The sequence below is a fragment of the Falco naumanni genome, chromosome 9, assembly GCF_017639655.2.
Source record: "Falco naumanni isolate bFalNau1 chromosome 9, bFalNau1.pat, whole genome shotgun sequence".
Lineage (NCBI taxonomy): Eukaryota > Metazoa > Chordata > Aves > Falconiformes > Falconidae > Falco > Falco naumanni.
The window spans coordinates 14,092,486-14,117,302 of record NC_054062.1 but is presented as its reverse complement, the minus strand read 5'-3'; the positions used below and the strand labels follow the sequence as shown (position 1 = coordinate 14,117,302).

At 48.4% G+C, this 24,817-nt stretch overlaps 2 protein-coding genes across 3 annotated transcripts; one reads left to right on the top strand and one right to left on the bottom strand.

Annotated features, from left to right (window-relative positions):
- Window positions 1–1,088: 1,088 nt before the first annotated feature.
- On the top strand, window positions 1,089–7,167 carry LOC121094019 (cytochrome P450 2C19-like). Of its 2 annotated transcripts, XM_040607108.1 has the most exons (9): window positions 1,089–1,300; window positions 1,633–1,795; window positions 2,198–2,347; window positions 2,650–2,810; window positions 3,193–3,369; window positions 3,884–4,025; window positions 4,425–4,612; window positions 5,801–5,942; window positions 6,588–7,167. In XM_040607108.1, the coding sequence occupies exons 1-9, from the start codon at window positions 1,124–1,126 to the stop codon at window positions 6,767–6,769; spliced, it is 1,482 nt and encodes a 493-aa protein (XP_040463042.1). In that variant the 5' UTR covers window positions 1,089–1,123; the 3' UTR covers window positions 6,770–7,167. The 2 variants fall into 2 exon arrangements, with proteins under 2 accessions (XP_040463042.1, XP_040463043.1); XM_040607109.1 differs by lacking the exon at window positions 1,633–1,795 and having other exon boundaries at window positions 1,106–1,300.
- Window positions 7,168–21,842: 14,675 nt separating this feature from the next.
- LOC121094150 (DNA repair protein SWI5 homolog) lies at window positions 21,843–24,377 on the bottom strand. The gene is given in 4 exon segments (XM_040607373.1): window positions 21,843–22,571; window positions 23,032–23,089; window positions 23,091–23,130; window positions 24,232–24,377. Coding segments are annotated over 4 exon segments (282 nt in total). The 5' UTR covers window positions 24,354–24,377; the 3' UTR covers window positions 21,843–22,509.
- Between the last annotated feature and the right edge of the window lie 440 nt (window positions 24,378–24,817).

Sequence of the window (24,817 nt, the reverse complement as noted above, 5' to 3'; positions counted from 1 at the left end):
TATTTGGAAAAATTTCTTCACAGAAAGAGTGGCCAAGCCCTGGAACAGGCTGCCCAGGGAGGCAGTGTAGTCACTATCCCTGGAGGTGTTTAAAAAACATGTAGATGTAGTGCTTAGGGATGTCGTTTAGTGGGACTTGGCAGTGCTGGGTTCATGGTTGGACCTGATGATCTTACAGGTCTTTTCCAACCTGAACGATTCTACAACTCTATGAGAACAGGAACTCACACATGCCAGCTGCCAGCAGCAGGTTGGTGGGCTTCTTAGGTCATTGCAAGTGCAAGGACTAGTTGCCAGGTTGCACTAACCTATACACAACCTCTCACAAGGGCAGCTCCATCTCAGCTTTGGAAGCCACTCCCCAGAGACCCTCTCAAGTTCTTGGTTTCTCTCTTCTCTACCAGCTTCTCTTACTCTTTCCCTCCTCGAGGAGACCTTGAAGAGGTCAGAGTCCCAAAGTCTAGTCCCCTTTTCTTATGTCTTTATCTCTCCCAGCAAGTCCTTTCTTATCTATCGTGATGTCTGGAGACCTTTCCGCCCTTGCCAGATGGGTATTTTATACTTTCCTCTCTTGTGAGGCCACCCCTAGGGACAGAGATTGAGGCAGTTGCTGTGCACTGAGAACACATCACTGTGTCCTTTGGCACGTTACACACAGTGCGAACTCCACTGATAATGTCAGGAAGGCTTCAGGACCAGGCAAGGATTGCTTACTGCACCGAGAGCTTGTACAATCAATCCTGAAGGATAGAAAATCCAACCGGCACTGAAGTGCTTGGGAGACGCTTTCGTGACAGTGAATTTCTGGGACCACCTCTGTAGGTGTGATCCCTAGCATGATCCCTTTAACAGTGAACCTTAGGTGAAACAAAACAAGTTTTATGAGCACATTACAAACCTCTTAACCTCTGTTGGCCTCTCCGGTTGTTTGAGATACGGTGTGTCTTCAATGACCAATTAACACCAACAGAGATCCTGGTTTCATAACACAGGGCAGGCTAACAAATGATTGACTACTCAGCCACGTGATCCAAAACCTGCTGTTGAGCCAACACAGCCCTCAGTATATAAACTCGGGTGCTGACAGCCAGAGTCACACCTTCCTCAGCCACAGAAGCAAATAATGCTCCTGGGAGCAGCCGCTGTTGTCTTCCTGGTTTGCATTGCTTGCCTGCTCTCCTTCGCAGCATGGAGAGGGAGGTCTGGAAAGGGGAAGATGCCTCCAGGACCGTCTCCCCTTCCCATCTTAGGAAACGTGCTGCAGGTGAAACCAAAGAACTTGGCCAAAACCCTCCAGAAGGTAAGGTCACTTTCTTAATGTCTTCTGTGGGCAAGAAGTGTGTGGGACCTGTGCATGGGGACAACCTGTGGCTATAGCTTCATGAGTGGCAATCCTAGAGGACCAGAATAGTCATGGCACTCTCAGCGGCTCCCCTCACTGCTGTTGCCATTGTTCTTTGGGGCTTGATAGCGGGGAACCCCCCACATCCACGTTCATCACAAAAGGACCAAATGTTGACGTTGCTGGCCTGTGAGGCTGCACTGCCTGCAGTGGGATGCAGCAGTAAGGCCACTTTTCAACTGCTCCTTCCCATCTGCTCCATGGCCATGTTCTCACCTGCATTTTGACAGCTCAGTGAAGAGTATGGACCAGTGTTCACGGTGCACCTGGGCTTTGACCCAGTGGTGGTGCTGTATGGACATGATGTGGTGAAAGAAGCCTTGGTTGATCGTGCGGATGAGTTTGCTGCAAGAGGACAGATGCCAATAGGAGACAGGACTAACAACGGATTAGGTATGTTTGCTGACTGAGCTCCTTCTGAGGAGAAGGGAAGGGCTGAGGGTGTGAAAACGATGCGCGGATATGAGTGACGAATTGTATATGAGGAGGTTGGCTATGTGGTGGAGAAGGCCAAAAGCAGTCAGTTGGACTACAGAACCTTGAAAGATTGCCTCCAAATCACAGTACTCTATGGCAATACCGTGTCAGTGCTGTCCCAAGCCAGGCTGGATGGAGCTTTGAGCAACCTGGTCTAGTGGAAGTGTCCCTGCCCATGGTAGGGGCATTGGAACTAGGCGATTTTCAAGGTCCCTTCCAACCCAAACCGTTCTATGATTCGCAGTTACCATGGGCCTCTGTTCATCTCACACCCAGCATACCCAAGGCAGGTCTTCCTTCTTCCTTTTTCCTCTGTAGGGATTGTTTTTAGCAACAACGAGGAGTGGTTACAAGTCCGGCGGTTTGCTCTCAGCACTCTGCGCAACTTTGGAATGGGGAAGAGAAGTGTTGAAGAGAGGATCCAGGAGGAAGCTGAGTACTTGCTGGAAGAGATCGACAAAACAAAGGGTATCGTTCATTTTCAATATAGCTTATGTTTGAAAAAAAAAAAGACTGTGTTAAGGGACCCTATGCCTTTAGCATAGAACTGAAGTTCCCGTGTGTTTAGTCCATGCACTGGCTACCCCTCATTGCAAAGCAGTAAACAGGTCTGTGATCAGGTACTGTTCTTTTTGGAGGACCCTCCTGTGCCACTTCAAGACTGTGCTCTGGCATTTCCACTAACAACCAGAACTCGGGTTACCCACGGTAGCCATAGGTTTTTTTGGTTTGGTTTTTTTTAATAGTTTGTAACTTTTCTGACATCACAGGAACACCTTTTGACCCAACCTTCATGCTGAGCTGTGCTGTCTCCAATGTCATATGCTCCATCGTCTTTGGAAAACGGTACGACTATAAAGACAAGAAGTTCCTGGCCCTGATGAACAACATGAACAACATCTTTGAGATGATGAACTCCCACTGGGGACAGGTACATTCAGTAGCCATGTCACAGGGGCAACATCCTCCCAGGGGAGCAGGAGAGTCCCTTCCCGATGAAGTCCCTTTTCAGTCTTCTAAGTAGGACCCCATCAATGCCGCACAGCAGGGAATTCATTCAAGAGCAAGAAGCACCCTCACCAATGGAGTTGGCTTTGCCAGCTAAGTGCAGCTTCCCTCTGGCCCTGAACACCCTTCTCCACCCCTGAGGTTCCCGCTATTACTAAGCCATTCCTTCCCACCCTGTTAGTGCCAAGCCTCACAGCTGTTCCACCTGCTCAGTTGGGAGGGTCATGGCCTTCCTAGGCTTTTTGCTAATACTGAAGGATGGGGCAATGATCATGCTAGGGACCTTCCTGTTTCTTTCCTTCCAGCTGTACCAGATGTTCCCAAAGATCCTGGATCACTTGCCTGGCCCACACAACAACATATTTGCGGAATTTGATTCTCTAAAAGACTTTGTGTCAGAGGAGGTGAAGACACACCAAGCCTCCCTAGATCCTAGCTCCCCTCAGGATTTCATTGACTGCTTCCTTAGCAAAATGGAGGAGGTAAGGAGACAGCATACAGCCCCAACTCATCCCCAGCTGAGCTGAGCTGAGCCCATTCCCTCTCCCAAGTAACACGGACATTGGGATGACCCCAGGCAGCTGGGCTGGGCAGTGGGAGGACACCAACGATACCCTAGATAGTGCCTGTATGAGAGCTTATAGCCCCAGGTCTGCACACCCACCAGCTGCTCCCTGCAGCTGCTTGGACAGTAAGACATCCCACTGCTCTCACCGGGACACAGGAATATTTGCAGTTCAGTGTTGCGGTTCTTTCACTGGAAAACAGCTGGTACAGCAAGGGCAAGCAGGCAGCTACGTACTGTTCGGTACACAGCTTGAAAGAAGTTTGCTCTGGGGTTGAACTTACTGCACAAAGATAGCATTGCAATTCCCCAGAGGGCTGCTGCACCTCAGCAAACACAACAGCTTTAGGTGAAAAGGGAGGTCTGGGGTCACACAAGACAGGGCTGCTTTTCTTGGATCAGCCAGTGAAACAGTCTAGCCTTTTCCCTAGGAGAAAGAGCATCCCAATTCCAGTTTCCACTTGAAGAATGTGATAACCAGCACCTTTGACTTGTTCCTTGCTGGAACCGAGACAACCAGCACCACCATAAGATACGGGCTTCTGCTTCTTCTCAGATATCCAAAGATACAAGGTATCAGTCTGTGACCACTGCCTCTCCGGCTATTGCCCTGGGCTGGGCACGTGCCGAGCACCAAATCCTTCTCCCAACTTTTATCTCCTCTCTCATATTTTACCCAAATGGGCAAAGTCCTTGCACCGTCATTCCCCAGGGTGGCTGTTAGAGATCCCTCAGCTCCACTATCATGATCATCCCCTCACAGCCAAGGACTTGACTGTGTCTGAATCTTTATCTCCCAGTACTCCCATTTAGCCAAGTCACTAGGAGAACAGTCTTTGCATGCGCTGCAGTGGAGCTGTGTTCCAGTCAACACCAATGCTCTGATCTGTGATTTGTAGACAGCTGAGGACAAACTGTTTAGGTAGGTTTGGGTTTATTCACCCATGTTATGGTTTGTGCTTCTGATGACAGAGAAAGTTCAAGAAGAGATCGACCGGGTAGTAGGACAATCACGAAGACCTTGTGTGGCTGACCGGGCCCAGATGCCCTACACAGATGCGGTGGTCCATGAAATCCAGCGCTTCATCTCCCTCATCCCCCTGGGCCTCCCCCACACTGTGGCCAAAGACACCTGCTTCAGAGAGTACATCATTCCCAAGGTTGGTGAGCAGGCTCCCTCAAGTTCAACAACAAGGTGGCAGCACATTTGCTCTTGGGCTGTCAGTTACAAGCCAGAAGCTAGAAATGCTGTGGCTTGGCCTCACTGTCACCCAGCCCTTCACGAAGCTTTTACCCTCAGGCTGCTGTAGCTCACTTGCAACCCTTTGTTGCCACTCCATGGGCCAAGGCTGGTAGGCTAGCCCTGCCCAACACCTTTGCTCTCTTGCTCTGCAGTTGTACCTGTCTGCAGAAACACAGTGGGTTCACAAAAAAACCCCAGCCACCAACAGAGCAGCGACTCCTCACACAAAAGGCAGCAAAGCCAGGGAACTGCTCAGCACCGCTTAGGAGGGCCCGTGCCCATGCAGGGACACGCAGCCAGTCTGTGGCTATAAGCGCAGGGAGCCCCTGAGCCACAGGGTGCAGGGGGTGTGTGTGTGTGCTGTATTTGCATTCAAGGGAACAAGTAAAACCTGCTTGCCCTGTCCTTACACACTTCTGAAGCCACCACTGCCAGAGGCAGGGCGATGGGCTGGGGCCACCCATGCACAGCCTGGCCTGCTGCAGCCACACTTATGCTCGTTGCTCTTTGGGGTGCTGTGGTACAGCAGGGGAACAGTGGCACACGGGCTGTGAGCATTTTGATTTTCAGCTCTCTGTGTGAAATCAAAAGGCACGACCTGGGAAATGGCTCAGCTTCCAGCAGAAGGCTTTTTTGTCATCACTGCCAGATTATTTATCCCACCTCCCCATCAATGTTTGGTCAGGGAGAGGGAAGGAAGAGGATCACAGCAGGAGAAATTTGTCAGGATAGGGGAAGAGAGCTCCACTTCCACAGCCTTGTGTGCCTTTGCTTTTTGGGCTCACAGAAAAGAAGAAACATAGTGCATCTACAAGTTCATTATTGTGAAAGACTAAGAAAGAGGAAGAATTATGTGGGGTGTCCCCAGATGACCAGGCTAAGGCAAGGACAAATAGTTTGCTGGTGAGAGGGAGCATCCAACAACTGTCCCTGCTGTGACACCTAGCAGGGTCCCCCTAAAGCTGCCTCCCCAGAGGAAAGGTCCCCAAAGAGAAACCAAAGGCACTGGGAGGGCTGTGCTGGGAAGCTGTTTTAACTTGGCAGGCAGTCGGGTTAAGTGATCTAACTCGCCTCCCCTTCTGCTGTTCTCCTTGTGTTACCTCAGGGCACCACAATCTTCCCCATCCTCAGTTCCGTCCTCCATGACAGTAAAGAGTTTCCAAACCCTGATGAGTTCAATCCCGGACATTTCTTGAATGAGAATGGCACCTTTAGGAAGAGCGAGTTCTTCATGCCCTTCTCAGCAGGTAAAGCCCAGGCTCTCTCGCTCTTCCTCTCTCTGTCACCCTCCTCCTCTGGGGACTGCCCTACCTTTCCCTACAACACATGCTCCCTCTTCCCAGCATGGTCCCACTGGAGTTGCCTATGTAATGACATGAACGGGACCCACTGAGACCTTCTAAAATACCTCTCACCTTTCTGCACAACCACCAAAGTCATCCTTAACCAAGCTGTCTTTCTGTGGCAGCTCCACTTTTCCCCAGCACCCCTGCAGTACTGCTCAGGCTACATGCACCCACCACCAGCCCCCACCCTCCGCTTCCTCACCCTTGCTGCACATCACCTTGCTCTCCCTCACCTTGCTCTCCCTCACCCATGCTGTACATCACCTTGCTTTCCCTCACCTTGCTCTTCCTCACCTGTGCTGCACATCACCTTGCTCTCCCTCAGCTTGCCTCCTGTGGTGCACCCTCCATGTTTAAGACGCCTCCTGCTCTTCTTCCTTCACACATCTGACCGAAGGGTCTTTCTCCAAGAAGTTCTTCTCTAGCATATGTCCTTGGCACCCCTGACAGTCACCTCACTGCTGTGGCTGTGCCTGGTAAAGCAAGCTGCACAACACATCTGCTTGGCAACATCTGCTGAGTGTTATTTGCTGTTTTCACTTCCAGGGAAGCGAATATGCCCTGGAGAGGGCCTGGCACGCATGGAGATATTCTTACTCGTGGCCACCATCTTGCAGAACTTTACCTTGAAGCCTGTCATTGACCCCCAAGACCTCAACATAACCCCAACCCTGAGTGGGACAGGCAACGTACCTCCTGCCTACCAGCTCTGTGCTGTGCCCCGCTGAAAAGCACAAACCCACGCTCCACGGCATCCCGAGTCCAGCTACTCCTTTTCATCTCCCTCGCTACAGCCAGCGGCAGGAGCACTGGCCCACCTTCCCAAGGCTGCCAGGAAGGCAGCCCAAACACAGGTATGCACAGACACCTACGAAGCCTCCCAGAACTGCTGTGCACCCATCGCAGGGAGACCCTGGGCGCCATCGCACCGGTGCTCTGTCCGCGGGTGCAGGGAGCGCAGCGGCTGCGTCAGACAGCCAACCTGCTCCCAGGCACGGCTCCTGCAGCTGCCCATGACCTGCTCCTCCCGCAGCACGTACGCCACCACCAGCAGCACGCTGTGCAGATGGTCAGTGTTGTGTGTGTGTATGTTAATGACCCAATAAAGAAAAAAATATTTGTGAGGTTTCGAGCCGTTATTTCCTTTGGGTTGGGGCAGCACCACACCTGCTGCTCCACTGCAGTGTAGCTCTGCAGCACCGGTGGCCAGCACCCTGCAGGAAGGGCTGTCCCCCCCAGGGCAAGGGTCCTGCTGGCTTCATCTGCTGGACCCACAGCTGCTGCCTGCAAGGAGCTCCCGGCCAGTCGCAGCACACCACCAGTCAGTGGTGTGAGATGGGAAGGGGGTCCTGTGCCCGGGGGCTGTCAGCAGCTCTATCTGCTGTTCTTGGGGCTGCCAGTCCTGCTGCCCACAGCTGGACAAAGGACAGCTGCAGCATCCCTCATGGAGGAGAGGGCTTCCCCCCTCCCAGTTCAGAGGCTGAAGCTCCAGCTGCCTTCACCCCCTCTGATGGGACCTCTGGATGCTCCTGGGGGCTCTTCTCATTCCTCAGGCGCTCCATGGCCCAGCCTTTCCAAAGATGGGAGCACCTTCCCTATGGCTCCTCTCTGTCTTCCTCCCACCATCTCCCCCAGGCTGCTGCTCTACCCAAGGCATTTGCCAGCACAACCCTGCCTGTCACCGTGGCCACTCGTCACCCCCCTACAAATCAAGATGGGGCTGCTGAGGAGACAATTTCTCCGGATGAGTCTCCTCCTGCCTGCATGATGCTCCCACCCACCTCCCAGCTGAAATACCAAGGCACAGAGGAGAACAGTGTGAGTGAGAGGCCATTGCAGACAAGGAACAGCTGAGAACTAAGGGAAGTTGCCGTCACAGGGGCTAAGTTCTGCAGCTGGAGTTGCATTATCCTTCCAGTTTTCCTGGGCATATCACTTCATCTCACTTTGGTCTGTGCTCCTTCTGCCAAATGAAGAGTTCATCCCTGCTTTTGCAGGCTGTTGCGAGGAGCTCAGGCACCAGCTCTCTGTCTACTCTTTTCTAACATCAGCATCACTGCAAGGATTTAGATGTTCTTTATTAAAATGAATTTGTTTAGGAGGACAGCCAAAACTATCTCTCCCAGAGAATTTCGGTACTCCAGGGGAATCTGGTTTTGCTTCCGCATCTTGGAGGCATCACTGAAAACAAGTTCTCTCCCCATCCAGAGTCTCTGTCCTGTTCTCCATAGAATTTCAAGTCTGCACAAAGAGAAAACTCTCTTGTTCATAAACTGCAACTGTGTGACCCCTGGTGTCCAGGAAAAGGACTGTGTCTGTTATTTCTGGCCCCAGCCACTACTTGGTGCTTTTTATTCAGTGACACTGTGGATGGTTTTCATAAATGCATTCTACCACAGGTGGCTCTCTTCTGGGCTTCTTTGTCTTCATGGGTTTTGGTTGTGCTTGGATGTCTGGTTTGCAGTGCTTATTTTGATCTTCATTTACATAGGTATTTGTTGTCTCTTGCATCATGGTCATATAAAAGTCCTAGAGGCAAAATACTGTTTCTGTGATGGTTGTCACAAGGCACTTAGAAACCTTGTGAGTACTGCAGAGAATACAGTATGCAACAATTCCCACCTCCCTTTGGAAATGTTTAGTAGTATTTTGAAGAAAATGTCATATTTGCTCACACCACAGGTTCACCCCTCATTCTCCCTCCATTTTTGCCCATGCAGGATGCAGCTCCAATGCCTGCGTACTCTGAAGCAACAGCAAACCATTGCTGGCCTCCCATCTGGGACTGCATCAAACAGATAGCCATGCAACCAGGAATGGCAGCCATGTAGGAGCCCAAGGCAAGCACAGGGAGAGAGACTACCATGAGCTCTCCAGCTGTCTAGGGCTACCCTTAAAGCCAGTTCCATGTTTAGTGACTCGCTCAGCAGCGCGTGGGCTGTGTTGAGAATCAGTTAACAGGTGACTTACGTCTGGAGGTCTGGGAGGGGATGGTTCATACTTGTGTTCTTCCTGCCCATCAGGATGTTGATTCGTCTGAAGCAGTGAACAAAACAGTGACCAACAACATCTATCTACAATTCACAAACAACTGCATAAGAAGTACAGGGCAGTGAGAAAATGTTCTGTTACTAAACAGCTCCAGAACTCAGGATACACTCAGGAGAAAACCAACCACACAGAGGATAATACTGGGGATAATATCGGGGATAACATCAAACAGATTCTAAGCTGGGTGCCAAAATCGTCTTTCATTTGGGACAATCACCAGGTTCACTTGATGCCTGCCCACAAGGATGACCTTGCAGAGGGGAAACCTCAATGCCCGAGTGTTGCCTTTATTAGAACACCCCAGACCCACCTTGTCTTTTAACATAGGGAGAACCCTCACTTTCACAGCTACACCCAGGGGAAAACCAAAAAAGTTAACCAACAACTACAGGGAAACCACCTCTGTCAGTACTATCACACATTCCTCTCTGAAGTAAGGCAACAAAGATCCATGCAAGTACTAGAGCTGGTTAAAAGCATCTGGAAAGTGGTGGGGGAAGGAAAGGATCCTTTTAGGTAGACCTGTCAGTGTCTGGTTGCCAGAATGCTTCATGGCATTCTGCCTCTACAGGCAGGTTGACTGTCTTTTTGGTGGTGTGGGTGACTTTTTCAGCCCAGAAGAAGGAAGTATGATGCTACGGAAGCTGCTCGCTCCACCCCAGCACTGGGGAGGTAGGCAGAGCATGGAGACCCACGCCATGGCCTGGAACAGAGGAAAAAGGTGACCAAGCTAAACATACCACTAAACACCTTGGCAGCATTTCTGGAGCTAAGTAAAAATGTTTTGGAGTGAGAGGATCCCTAAATGATTTCATTTATGAATATGTGAAATGACAGAGAAACCCACTGAAGAACAGTGGTGATAGTTTGGGGTTTTCTTAGTTCCCTGTTAGTTAACAGACCACTGGGCAATGCCCCTTCAGTATTTTCACGTGAATTTCTCTTTTATCCTGATGAGCCTTCAACTCCTAGGCTAAGGTCCAGCCTTTGAGTGACAGAGCAGAGGCAGCGTGAGTGCCAAGGGATGTATATGGTCCTGAACTTCCCAGGAGCTGCCAGAGGGTGTTGAATCAGGTTTCTGATGTGGAGGTCTAGGCTTGGAAGTAGCAAGGCACCCATGGAGAGGGAAGGCAGTCACCTGATTCCAGCTGTAGTTCTTCCACTGGAGAACATGGACCACCACTAAGATGACTACAAGGACCAAGGCCAGGACACTGGGTATCCCTGCAGCTACTCTGACCACCCAGGGCTCATACTAACTTACAAAGACAGACAGTCAGGTCAAACGAACCCGGGGTGATCCTTCAGCTCTGTGCTTCAGAGCTGAGCAAGTGGCTACTATATAACAGCAAGAAAAGTCAATGTGAGGAACAAAACTGCAGCCCTGGATCAAAACAAGGGTGCCCAGCCCAGCTGTATGGCACACCGGGGTGGACAGGGGAAGCAGAGATTTGACTTCAGGGGGAAAACATCCCACGTAGTCAATTGTGCTAAATAATGAAACAAAGTCTTACCCCAGACGAAGAATCTGCCTGGACAGCTGTGCTTCCAGATGTATGTGCAGAAGTCTAGAAATAAGGTGGTTATAGAATATTTACAAAAAAGCATTTCATAGAAAGCAAGCAAGGAGGGAGGCTAAGTGAGCAGCTGCAAGACCACAACAACAGCACATGGTCAGTAACAAATGGAGCACCCAGCTACGCCCTGAGCTACGCCTGTGCTTGCCAGTGAAAAACAAGAACCCAAACTCTGGTCCTTCAAACAGTGGCTCTGACTGAATGGAAGGATTACATATTTTTCTGCAAAAAGTGGCTTGAGGCTGAAAAATATCTTATACCAAGCACTTACAAGAGATAAGCACAAATATAGGCTGGAGAAAGCTGGATTCAGAAGGCAAAGCAGCACAAAGGGGAGTGGGGAGCCCCAAAAGGAGATGTGCTCTTGCAGGTCTGCACTCTGTCCTTGCCCTGATGCTGGGGGCAGCTGCCTGCACGGCCTTGCCTGCACCTTGGCTTACAGATGCAAGGTGGGCAGTGCAAGGCACTGGCAGACCCAGTGTGCCCCAAACCAAAACCTCCACTCGTTGCAAAAGATCACACCCAGCTTCAAATGACAAGGCATGTCCAGCACGGAGGAAGCCCGTGGCACAGGCAGTGCTGACAGCAATTCCTCACTCGTTACCCCCTCTCCTAGGCTGACCCACCATCTCAAGCTGACATTGCTGCAGCCGAGAGCCACAGGAGCCAGCGTCCACCCTGGAGTGCCACAGGGAGCCGGCTGTGGGGACAGAGCCTCCTCAAAGGCCACGAGTCAGCCAGGTATTCTCTGGCCCCCACAGCCAGCAGATGCTCTGTTTAAGTGAGCAATGGTGACTGGTGCCCACACATACATCCATCCATCTTTCAGGAACTCACAGCCAGCGAAACTGCCCTTCCTCATCCCAAGGCAGGTCCTGACTGGACTGCACACACCGTGCCCATAACTCAGCCGAAGAATGCCCTTGGTCCCTGGCTGGGAAGATGCAAAACCAGACAGGGTCTGTGCATCGGAACAGACTACATTCCACAGTCTGGCGAGCAGTGAGGCAGGATTAGAGAGTCCAGACCTTTGCACACCCACAACTCTGTGGTAAGAGAGAGGAACCTCATCTCTTTCAGCAAAGAATTAGCAACACAAACCTTAACTGAGTGGCAGGACACGTTAAAGGACCCTCTGATAATCACTGCAATGGCTAATGTCCTGCTCCCCTCATCACCCCCTCTCTCACTGAGAGAGAACAGAAATTATGTCTGAAACGACACTGGCATCCTCCCCGTGAGAGGAGCAGGATGAAAGCGCAGCTGCGTTACAGGCTTAGCAAACTAACCACGGCTGGTTTGCTCACTTCTAAACAGGGACACAGGCACAAATGCAGCAATCTGGGTACTTTAAGCATCTCACCTGTCTTTACTGCTACAATATAATGTCAGCAGCATCTGTCAGAAAACCACATCAACACTCACCCATAAAAGCAGCAATTTCTCTTCCAGAATCCTACCCCCTCAGCTCCTACAGATAACATGATGGTGAACTGACCTTCTTCCTACGCAACGTACTTACTGAATTTAGAGTTGTGTTGTGAAACAGTGAGAAAGACATTGTTGTGTCCTGCAGAAAAGCAAAAAAAAAAAAAAAAAAATTATGAAAACCAGACCTGAGTATCAGCAACTGCGAGACATCTGGAGCCAGGTGTGGGAGTGGGACAGGAGCTCCTGCAGTGACTGGAAATGATGGCATGAGAACATACTCATCGGAGCTGAATGGGGAGGCAATGCTTGTTACTCCAGAAAGAACAAAACCCATGCCATGCTATTGAAGAAAGTGGTATGAGGAAACATGAACTGCTGTGCCTGAACTGTTTATACCATGCAGATATAAACATACCTCTGAGTAGTCAGGACCTTATCATTTAATGCATTTACCCTGACAGCTCTAGAGTGAGGAAGGGGAAGGCTGCTTAACCCCCTACGGCTTGGGAGCTGAAGTACAGTGGTTGCGGCGAATGAAGAGACTGGACGCAGCTTGATGCAAGCAAATATCAATTTATTGTACAGAAGCACGAGGTTTTATAGACTTTCAGAAGCTGCGCGTTTTAAACAGATTGGTTCTTGAAGCTAAGCCTTGCATACCAGAGGCAATCCCTGATTGGTGGTTAACTACCATCAATTAACAGCAAGGTGTTACCTTTCCTTGGCGCCATCCGTCTCCCACTCCCCTGTGCTCTGCAAACATGCCTCATCATGTTAATTGTTGTCTAGACAAGCTCGAGCACATTCCCCTCAGCTAACTGATTGCCATGCATGGTCCTAGTTTGCAGACCGCTCCTGCAAGTGGTAGTTTGTAACATAGCACGGACTAGCACCTGCAACCTTTGAGCCCCAAACTAAGCACCTGTGCCTGCTCCTGTTGATTCAAGGGCAGCTGAAAATAATGGAAACACATTAACTCCTTCCTGACTAAATCGTTTCCACACATAGAAAGGAAGGTATCCAGAAGACTCTGCCAGATGTGCTGCTGCCTGTCAGCTCGGATACGGAGACTCTTCCAGCTGGGAGGAATGCAGAAAGAGGCTTGGAGACAGCCGAAAGCTGCTTTGAACCTCATTTGTTGATGCAGCTCTACTGCTGGAAGCAACACTGGGTCCGTGACAGGGTGAGCTGCGTGCGCAGTAGGCGCTGCCTGGAGGGATCGGCACTAGTCATGATGTCGGGAAGTTAACTTGGAGCATCTTGGCTTCAGTGGTGGGTTATCAGGACAAGCAGTGCAGGAGCCTCTACAGCAATCCAGGGGTGAGCAGTACGCACATCTGTACGAAACAGCTCTGTTAGGGCACTTGGGTTCAGTGTTACACCTGAGCCCAAATCAGTCCCAGAAACATGTAAGTATTAAATGAACTGGATTGAAAGAGCAAAGCTGCTGAGGTGTCCCTTGGAACCGAAACTCTGGTGCTCTGGAAGGTGACAGGAAAAGGCCAGCGGAGCTTTGCCTTGCATGCAAGAAGCCAGTCGGGAGGGAACGAGCAGAACGCTGGCCACATTCTGACTGTGGGAAGCCCTGCTGCTCTGCACTGAGGGGGCTGGCCGCGCCAGCACAAGAAGGGCGATGCAGTGACAGCTGCAAATCAAAGCCTGGATGCTGCAAGGGATGGAGGAGGAAGGCCCAACATGCAAGCAAGCTACGAGAGGTCTGGCTCAGTCTAAACCCTGCAGTCGAGGGGCAATACACATGGCTGCGCATTGAGGACCACAACCCACAAAAAAGTCACAGAGGGGGTGAGGTATTGGCAGATCCAGCAGTCACCCTCCCATTACGGACACATGGCCGCTACACACAGGCTGCAGAGACAGTGGAGGTGCACCCTTTGAACAGCTTATCTAGTGGGACCGCAGGTGCTGGGAAATGCCCCTGAGCACCCAGACACAGCTGGCAACCAGTCACTGAGCAAAGAGGCTCTTCCCAATGCCTTAGGGGTGCAGGTATTGCTGCACCCAGGGCACCAGCTGGGAATGAAATTGAGCAGACATTTCTTGCCCACATTTTCTACTGAGCCCTCCTTGAACTAACTGGCTCAAACACACTTTTGTGAGCAGCTGACCTGTTAACATCTGAGCTTCGATTTTCCTATCCACCTCTTCTCTGAAGCTGTAGATTTATTTAATTTCCTTCCCTTCTTCTTGGTTAAAGACAGTTCACTTAACAGACTTCATAATTATCTCTAGAACTATGCATGCAGGTTAAACGGAAGTTTGAATAGAAGGAGCTACTGAGTAACATTTATATATGGTCACCTTTCTCTGCTCAAGCTATTTGCGAAACTGTATTTGTGTGTGCAACTATTTACAAATTTAAGTTGCCAGCTAGGAAGAGGTCTGTTACAATAACCTGCCTGGTAGCCCTTGCTTTGAATAGAAATGTTTTTCCTAGCATGTTCAACCACAGTTCCAGTCCAGGGTTCAACGCTCAGTTTCTTAAGGCAGAACACTAGTGGACAGACCATAAAAGCAAGCCCTATATTCAGGAAAAGCCTGGCTCTGCACTTAAATCCCTGACAGGTGACTTGCAGGGCACTGGGTGTTTGCACTCTCCTCCAGCTGCCTTTAATTACAAAATTGGGGATATCCTGAGATTGTCGTATTTGAAAACTGAAGTGTCTAACCCACTAGCATGCGAATACAGAAAGTCCTAGCAAGACATGGAGAAACAGGCAGTTTCTCTTAATTGTACAGTGCTTTAAAGCCATTGTCTCAAGTCACTTGCAAAAATCAATCAGCCTGCAGGTTTGTATGCTAGCCATGTCAAGCATGTCCTTTACATGAAAATTACTATTACAATTTATTTACTTCAAAAAACAAATGACACTTCTAATCCTCCTGATTAAGACTCTTGACCATTGCCCTCAAGTTTCTAAATGTGAAGTGAATGCAATTCAATATCATGATATCTTTCTATGCCTGCAGTGCCCCTGACTGCTCTGGAGCAATGTTTACAGGGCTCTGAGCACCAGTGACCCTGTGTCGGTCAGGCAGGTTTCCCAGCAGCACTAACTGCAGCATCGACTGCCTGCCAAGAGCACATCTTGGGGGATAGAAAGCCTTACACTGCAGCCAAGGTAAAAAAATCAGTGTTACAAACTTTTCCCTCTCCCTTTTTGCCCCTCCATAACTCATAGCGTTCTGCAAATCCAGGAACAGAAGGAGAGACCACAGGGAGACAGGCCCCTTCCCCAGCCAGATGCATCCTCACTTGGAACCTGTGGCTTGGTGCAGCAAGCTTCAACCTGCAGGGTGCTGGGGGACAGGTGTATGCAGTTCACACATGCATCCAGAGGTCAGATGCTCTGGACTGGCTTCTCAGATTTACCACAGGTAAATCAGCATCAACCCTCCAACATATGGATAACACTCGCTTTTTTTTTTGTTCAGACTGTGATTGCTCATGGGCAGGGACCCCCTGTGCCGTGCCCATCCCGCTGCAGGGTAGCAGCTGGCCAGGTCTTCGGTGGAGCCCGCCCAGGCTATGTGCTGTTCCCTGGGCAGGGCCATGGAAGAGGCAACGGGAGATCCTGAGGGGACCGATATGGGGAAGTGAACAAAGACCAACAGTGGTGAGGGAGACAAAAGCCACAAGCTATTACTTCTGTTTGCATGCCATTAGCAAGCAACCTTGTGCTGCAGTCCCCTAGCTCTGCTGCTGGTGCAAGATCCTCTGAGAGCATGTTTTCACTGAATGCTCATAGAATTAATTCATTATTACGTTTCAGAGGAGAAAACTGCTTTAGCCTTAGAGCCAGATAGCTTCTGGGAGGAAGGAGGTTTCACTCCCAGCCGCTCTCACCTGGCTGTTCCTAAGGAGACAGCGTGTACCATTTTGGTGGGTTCCAAGTCCCAGGAGAAATAATCTCAAGAAGGGTCCACAGCATGACCCAGGGCATAAGCCTCCTCTTTGCTTCAGCCACCCTAAGACCAGGCAATACCTCCAGAACAGAAAAGCTGGGGCAAATGCTAAAATCCACACAGGTGCCTGAAGGTGTTGGTTGCACGGTAGGGAAATGCAGAGCTAGCCAAGGGGCCAGCTGGACTGATCTGCTGAAGGCAGGGAATGGGAGGGTTACACACCAGGGAGCTTTTCATCCAACAGGTAAGTGGTCTGGTGGCCTTGTTACCGAAATCTCGGAACGAAGAACTTATCGACACCAATGTGATGTAGATAAGCAGCCACTTCTTTATTAACAGCCAGGTGCATGAGTGAGTCTTCTCACAATCAACACACACCAAGTTTCAAAATCAGACACCATATATAGAGCGTACTCATGCATATTCATTAAGTATTAATGCATAACCATGCTATTTCCCAAAAACCATTAACATATTCTCCTCCCATATCTGATTCTGCACAGTAAAGGTTAGAAAGGTCCAGAAATGGGTCTGGGGTACAACTTGGGTAGGTGGTATATGAGTCGGTGGTCGCGATTTCCCCCTGCCGGAATTACCTTTTACTAAAATTCACGGTTTCTTGGCAGGTAACTACAAGCTGTTCCGGTCGACTCTCCCCAGTTTCCATAAATCCTATATTCTGACATTTCAATACACTTTCTACATACGGAAGACTAGTTAACTACAAAGAAACCTTTCAAACCTGAAATTTATTACCTAAGTTTAAACACTGATTCTAGCCCACTCTTCTCGCCTCAGTACGGGACTGTACAAAGGATTTCATAACAGCTTTTACTGTGCAAATATATTTCTTATCCCTCTAATTTTCTATTAAAAATGATTTTATAAAATCAAATAAAGTCAATCAATCTTAACATATTAGCAAATCTGTAACATTTCCCGCCTTTGAAAGTGTTGAAAATTATTAGTTCAATACTTTCACATTATTTACATATCATTTATTTCAGCATATTTTGGTGGTGGACTACGTCTTGATGGAAGAGTTGGTACTTCTCTCATACGATTGACTGAAATTCTATTGGTAAACTGTTTCTTCAAACATGCATATACTAGCACGATCATCAGAAAGACAATTAGTAACAGAAACAAAGTTTTGATTATGGATTGTATCCAAGAGCTCAAATTCCATCCCAGTTCATTAAAAAAATTTTCCCCAGCCAATCTTCTAACGTATCTTCTTGAATTGATTCTGTATCTTTTCTCAATTTTACCTAATAGGTCCAGATCATGTTCCACATCTTGAGTGACATTTGGAATGTGAATGCAACTGTGGTTCAGTCTATCCTTGAGATATATACATGCCCCATGTTCTTTAAGTAGGAGCATATCTAATGCCATTCTATTTTGCAAAGTCATCTTGGAAGTCGCCTGTAACTGTATGTTCAATTCCTTAAACCTCTTTTTGGTGACATTTGTTAATTTTTCTACTTGACCTGTTAACTGATAAAGCCATTCTCTATTTCTATATGATGCTATAGGATTCAAAAGTGATTCAAGTGCCCAGTCAATTTTTACTCCTGTTGAGGGTTCATTCCAAGTATCATCATCTGTCTCAGACCTCTTGGTTCATTTTAATTTTAAACTTTCCAGGGATCCTCTAAATGGTGATTTTTTCCAAATCGGACACAATGCTGGCATGCCTAAAGTGACTTGTTTCACCTTATCATCTAATGGTAGATGAGTTGTCCAGGTTCCATCACTTAATGCCCAAATTAAATGTCCTGGACTTTGAATAGTAGATTTTCTGCAACTAAACAGAGTTCCTTTCCTGGGTGTAAAAGTGCTGGTTAAATTGAGAGTATTTTTAAGACCTCGGCAAAAACAACCATATTTTAAAGCAGCGGCCAAAGGAGGAATTTGTTGAATTATTAAGTCTGCATTGCTGCAAGCATACACTTTTTCACCTTTCCACCATGACACTATTTTACTTTCCTTCTCTCTCAGTGAAGATGCTCTATCATCAACCCAGGGTAAAACTGCAAAAGTTTTTCCATCCCAGGTAAAACACCAAGGAGTTCTGGCCGTCTACTGGAATTGAGAAAATATCGCCATGGACCATATAGAGCCCCGTTGTTCTACTAATTGTGTACCTTGGCCAGTTTTGTTACACTTCCATTGCATGATACTTTTGTTTACGTTGGTTTTAAGTTGTTCATCATAAGAACACCATCTTAACTAGGGATTTGGACCCCCAGGAAAAAGAACTCGAGCTATGGCACTAGGTCAGGATCCTGTTATAAAATCACAATTCAGTAGTTTTTTACAATCTGTTTCTTTGCCTGGCAACTTCCACTGTTTTCTAATAACCTTTACTTGTTCATACCATTGAGTTACTGGCCTTTGTTCACAATAAGTGGTCTCATTTTTATGTTCCAGATTGGTCAGATTAATGGTTAAAATTCCCCATGGAATAGATTCACCTACTGCCTTCGGTATTGGTAAACAAGCAGTAATGTGTGTAACATTTTGCAAATGGCAAATCCTTTAATCAATCCCAACATCAGATTTTCCTCATTCATTTGTTTGGGAATGTCAATTACTTGTTCTGTTTCTAGTTGTCTTTTGTTCCTATCCACCAAGTCAGCCCATGATCCTACCAGCACTACCGACCAAAATAAAATAAAAAAAAATCCCAATCAAAATCTGATATCAAAAAATTAGACATGTTTCAGTGTCAGTTTTAAAGTCTCAGGGTCACGATTGACAATCTTCCATGGAGTAGGTGTTCTCTTCACTCGAGTATAATGTATCCAAACATCTGATTCTGCTATCTTGATAGCTGTAAAAGTGGTTAACAGTATCTGGAAAGTCTCCAGCGCTCCTGCAAAGGTTCGGAGGTCCAAGTCTTCACATAGACATAGTCTCCCAGTTGGAAATCATGCTCTGAATTCTCCAGGGACAAAGGTCTATTCCAAATTAGTGCACTCCGAATTGCAGCCAAAGTTTTCCTTAGAGAAAGCAAATAGTTATACACATCTTGTTTTCCTTTTACATGTATTTTTGGATTTGGTTCTGGAGACTCATATGGTTTTCCATATAATAATTCATAAGGACTGACTGAGGTTCCACTCTTTGGCTGTACCCTGATTCGTAATAATGCCAATGGAAGCGCCTGAGGCCACTTTAGACTAGTCTCTTGGCAAATTTTACTTATTTCTATATATTCCATTAAAAATGATTTTATAAAATCAAATAAAGTCAATCAATCTTAACGTATTAGCAAATCTGTAACAGCCTCACATCTCCCACACTTTGTCCTCCCCCACCAATGCCATCCAAACAAGACCCAACAGACTCCAGGACGGCTCCCACTCACCATTTTGCTCCTCTCCCCACAGGATCCCTGCACACAAGAACGGCAGGCTCCCCCACGCTGGAGTTGGTGCTCCTGTGACATTCTCTATCCTCCTCTTTTTTGCTTGTGAATTGCGACAAGGCAAAGGTTGTGTGTAGCTGGGTGCCCGTGACCTGATTTATGTCACAATCAGCTAAACGCTGAATACAGGACAAAAAGGCGTGGGAGACAGAAGGCAAACATCAATACGGGGGTTAAGGCGATTATAATAAATCCTGGACTACTTTTGATCCACGGCCCAAAGTTTCCCAGCCGTGAGAAGAGACCAAAGGCCTCCCACCCCTGGCTCTGCTGCAGGTCTTTGGTTTAAGTTTTGTATGCTTTTGTGGATTGATTCAGAGCGGTCACTCAGACTGACGTAACACATCCTATCAAAGTCTTCACACCCTTGTCCCTGCGCTAATAATAAAGATCAATAGCAACTCGGTTCTGTAGCAACATACGACGGACAGAATCGACACCTGTTAATAATAGTAAGCCAGGGAAAAAAAAGAAAGAAATAGTATTGTAGTATTACTTTCTTTAGCAAGCTAGCAGCCTTATTTACGAAGCACGTGAAGAGCGCGCACTGTTCTTACAGAAGAGATTAGAGAAGCAAAAACGTGTTACGCTGCATTCCAGAACTCAACCTGAGAGTTACAGTCTGCTGTGAGTTCTGGGTTATAACCATTTGACACATGTTGGGGTTGCGACTGTGCAGGGGCTGCGATGCCCGTTTGCAATTTTCATTGGCATTATCACAGCTAGTTGTTTTAAAAGCAACCCTTGAGCTTCCTCCTGCTCGACTTGTTGTTGCAAAATATTCTGAAGCCGATCAATAAAGTTAGTCTATGACTCTCTAGGAGCCTGCAAGACTGTGGCGAAGGACGCACTAGAGGCTCGCCCAGACTCCCGTATCCCCCTGCCCGGACTGCCTTCATAGCCATCTCCTCCATCTGCAAATAGCCGTCCCTGGGATACCTTGCCTGAGTCACAGGATCGGACGGCACAATTATTTTCTCCAGCCAGCGGCTCACAGTTCACAGCAATTCCCCGATTAAGCTTTTCAATCGAGGCCACTACACATAGCTCGCAAAAATCAGATAACCACATCATGCACTGCGTCGGAGTTCGTACCACACAAAGCAATGACTTCCAATAATCACGTGGTGTGAGTGGATAAGGCTCTGCCATCACTTCAAGAAGGGACACAGCAAAAGTACTATGAATCCCCCCTTCCCGCACGGCTTTGCTTAACCCTTTAACAGCCTCGTATTGCACAGGCTGCCACTCTGCAGGTTGATTTGGCTGACAAAATACTGAACGTGCCATGGCGGCTCCCAAATGCCCTCGCTTAAGCGCTTCCCGCTTGCATTGCTGCCACCGATCCCTCAGACCCCCTTTCACCCTCCCCGAACATACAGCCAGTGCATCAGGGGGAGGAGGAAAAAGGTCTAGCTCCTCTTCCGGGTCTATAGGACCTGGGTCAAAAGGTTTATCAGTGTCAATGGAATCATTGTCCGAGTTGTCCTGTTCCCGCGCTCGGTCCTGTGCTGTGAGGGTCGCTGCAATCAGTGACAGGAGCTTTGGCGGCAGAGGAGGTGTGGACGGAGTCGCCATCGCTGACGGTGTGTTGAGAAGAGCCGCGCTGTCGGGGGGATTTACAGCCTCCCCTGGTTTAGCGCCGTTAGTAGAATCAGCCCACACTTGGCGGAAGAGGAGTCAGAATTTGCCACCGAGGCGCTAAACACATTCCTGCCACGGAGTCCCTCTCCACGGCAGCATCATACAATCGCCTGCCGACCGCTTGCCAGGCAGGAATTTGCAAAGTGCCATCAGGTGGAAAGTCCAGCACTTTGTCACGGATCCATTCTAGCAGAGTCACTAGCTGCGGACCCATCATCACATTCTCTAACCGAGTTTGTGTAAAAGGAGAATATAGTGCATTTCGCGTGACAGTTTTCCGTAGTTCCTTAATCATTTCCCAGTGAAATGCCTGATATTGGCCCGGGTGCCTATCTTGTAATATCACGGGAAACGCGTGCGCTCCCTCTTTCATATTTTCCAAGTGCACTCTCCTCCAGCCCTCTGTAACGCGTCTGCCGATATCATTTTCATCATCGCTACTGCTCCCCTTACTACCGCTCTGCCGCACCACTCGCTTCTTCCTTACTTTTGACTGTTCCTTTTTTAGCCGCAAAAACAAAATGTGCCGCTCCAATTCCTCCAGGCTGTAGCCTCTGTAGCAGTAAAGGTAATTCGGCACCTACCCATTACTGGGTAGCGCTGCCACACCGTCACCATTAAGAGTCCTCAGAAAACATTTGAGTAATAGATGTTACAGTTGTCTCAGAACAGAGGTTAAGAATTTGCTCCCAGGTTCACGCACTGGTTTATAGGCTCTTAAATAAGTGAATTACTGAGAAATGTGACAGCTGCTTTATTCAGACAGGACAGTTCAATACAACTTCACATTTTGCCATTTACCACAGAAATGATACAGAACCTCTAGATACCAGAGCAGTTAAGTACAAAAATGCAGAATACCCAGACTCACCCAGAGGTGATCATAAAACAAAACCAACCCCCAAGCCACCACAAATTCAGCCTTCTTCCCTTGCTGCTTCCGAGGGTTTTTTCTTTTCTTTCAAAGCAGCTATGACATTGCACGTTTGCATGCCCTCGCTTCCTCTATTATTCAGTAACCAAACAGCCCCTGGATGCTGGAGAGAAGCAAGGTCTCCACGGGAAGAGTCTTCACATCAACCTGAATTACGGCCTTTCCAACAAACGGAAAAAAAAATAAAATACTGTCCCATCAGACAGGAGACAAAATTATCCAAAGTCCTACATCCCTTTCCCACAAGCAGGACACAGCTGACAGATTCAACAGCTTTCACGTTGTAAAGCTGCTCGGAAATAAGGCTGTTCATGCACGCGCTGTTGCAATTCCACACACACGCTTCTGAGGCCACCTTCTGTCAGTTCTGAACCAATACCACACCAAACCGTCACGGCCCAGTAAGTGTCAGCTTTGCAGGGCGGGGCAATCTTCAGGTTCAATACTGGAACCTAAGCTCCAGAACTGGAGCTAAGCTCCAGATCGGATGTATTCAGGGTAGAGCTGCTTTGTAGTAACCCCTCGGATAACAGCTGGAAAAGAAAGACCGCTATTTTCATTACAGAAGTATCAGACGAGTCAGAAAAGTTGTGTTTTCCTCCCAGTAGCCCCTAACTATCTCACAGAACCTCCCATAGCTAAGGAACCAACCTAAGGTTTTGCAGCTGTGCTCTCTGCTTGTCTCAACACTCTTTTAAAGTATATGAAGAGCAAAACTGACAAAAATTGGTAAGACTGAACAAATTTTGGCAGTACATAACACAGACTAAAACAGCAGTAAATGACAATTCTTTCGCATGTTCGGTTCTAAACACATCCTGCGAAAATAACGACAGAAGTGTTTGTGCCTGCACAAGTGGCTGGGCAATGAAAGCCCTAGAATTCAAGAATCTTTAAAACAAGCTCTGCCTTCGTGGCGTAAGTACCTTCTCTCTCTCTGCCTACACGAAAACATTGACTGAGTTGTTCATCAACAGTTTTCCCCTTCCTTACCCAGTTTGCCCAGCAGCATCTGTCCAGCATCTTTAATATCATTGTACTCATGGAGCGAGCAGAGAAATGTGCTGCTCCAATTCCTCCAGGCTGTAGCCTCTGTAGCAATAAAAGCAGAAAAGGTCAAAAATGCCGTACAGCGAGTGTTGCCCCTACTGACCCAGCACAGCAAGGAGATTTGAGACGCTCAAGCCTGGCACTATCTAAAGCAGAATCCGAAGGCAGCAAGTACAGTTGCTGCAAGTCATAAACACGAAAGCTACAAATGAGTAGACCCTCATTTTGAGTGGGGTTTTTTTTTGCCACATCGACTTACAAAAAAACCCCAACCCACCTGAATTCTCAGAATCAAGTAGAAACAGGAATAGGCTGTGGTGAATTCAGTTTGTATCTGTATCTCTAATCTGTAGCTAGTGAAAAAAAAATGCGTGGTGGTAAAGCAAAAAAGCTTTGGGAACAGCCTTTGTTGCTCTGCCGTTTCCATTCTCTGTACTACACGTGACCTTAGAAAATAACACTCCTTTGCAACAAATAACCCACAGAGATACCCTCTCTTTAAAAACCAAGCAGCAACTTTATCTCAAAAGAGCTGCTAATAAGCAGCTGCCACAGTAGGTCATAAGAAACCACAGTTAAAGCAGTTGCGCTACCTTGTAAGCGGCACCCGTCTCTTTCCAGGCCCTTCGCTTGCCTGGGAAACACCTCTGCTTCTTGAACACAAACGTTTAACCCACTTGCTTCAGACAGGAAATAAATAAACCCTTGATCAGGATGGAAGAAACAAGGAAACCGTTTCATCCGGGGCTAAACCGGGCAGGTCATACAAGCCACAATCTCCATTTTAATTCTCACATGAGCAAGGCCTTCTGGTAGCATGATGTGTCATAGCATCACGACGGTTAAAACCGTTCATTCCCAGTTTACAGGTAATTGCCTCAGCAACACCTGGGGTAAAGTTAAAATCCTCCTATCCGAGCTCCTAGTAAAACCTGGGTTTGCTTTACCAAATAAAGTGGAAAGAGTTCTCTCTTAACGGGTCCCATAAATCAAGACAACGCTGTAATCAACGTGGCACAGCGCCACGATAAAAACGGTGGCGTAAGAGGACGGCTTTTAGCTCTAAGCCCTAGACCGCTGGGTTTTTTTGAAACAAAAATAATTGAGGCATCACAGCGGCCACTGAGCTCGCCAAGGACGTACTCGGACAATAATTGTGCGGTTTCCTGGTCTAGAGCAAGGTCTTTCTGTTTCAGCTCTTCGATTTCATACTGCAGGGCTTCTTGGCTCGTTCCGTTAGGCTGGCAGGACGCGGGACGGGGCATCTGTAGAGCACAGGAGACATTTCACGCTACCTCAGCCCAGGGGAAGATGCTGCGGTGCTGGGGGGCGCTAATCAGAAATGGAGAAAAGAGGAGAAAAAAAGGAAAGGAAAAAACACCGTGTCTCCTGGGCAGGGAGGGGGGAAGCTCAGGTAAAAGACTGATGGGTTTCTGTAACGTTGCCCCGCCCCCCATCATATTCTACGGCGTTTTGTAGATTTACAGCGTCAGGTGACAATAAGACCGTAACCCCCACAATTTCGGTGTTCAGAGGCGCTGCCAGGACGAGGCAGCGCCGGGGGGCGAGGCCGGCAGCTCCCCCCCAAGAAAACAAACCCCCGGCCGTGCCGTGCCGTGCCGGGCCGGGCCGTGCCGTGCCATGCCGGGTCGGGCCGGGCCGGGCCGGGCCGGGCCCTGCCGTGCCGTGCCCTAGACGGCGGCCGGGGCAGCCCTGGAGCAGGGCGCGC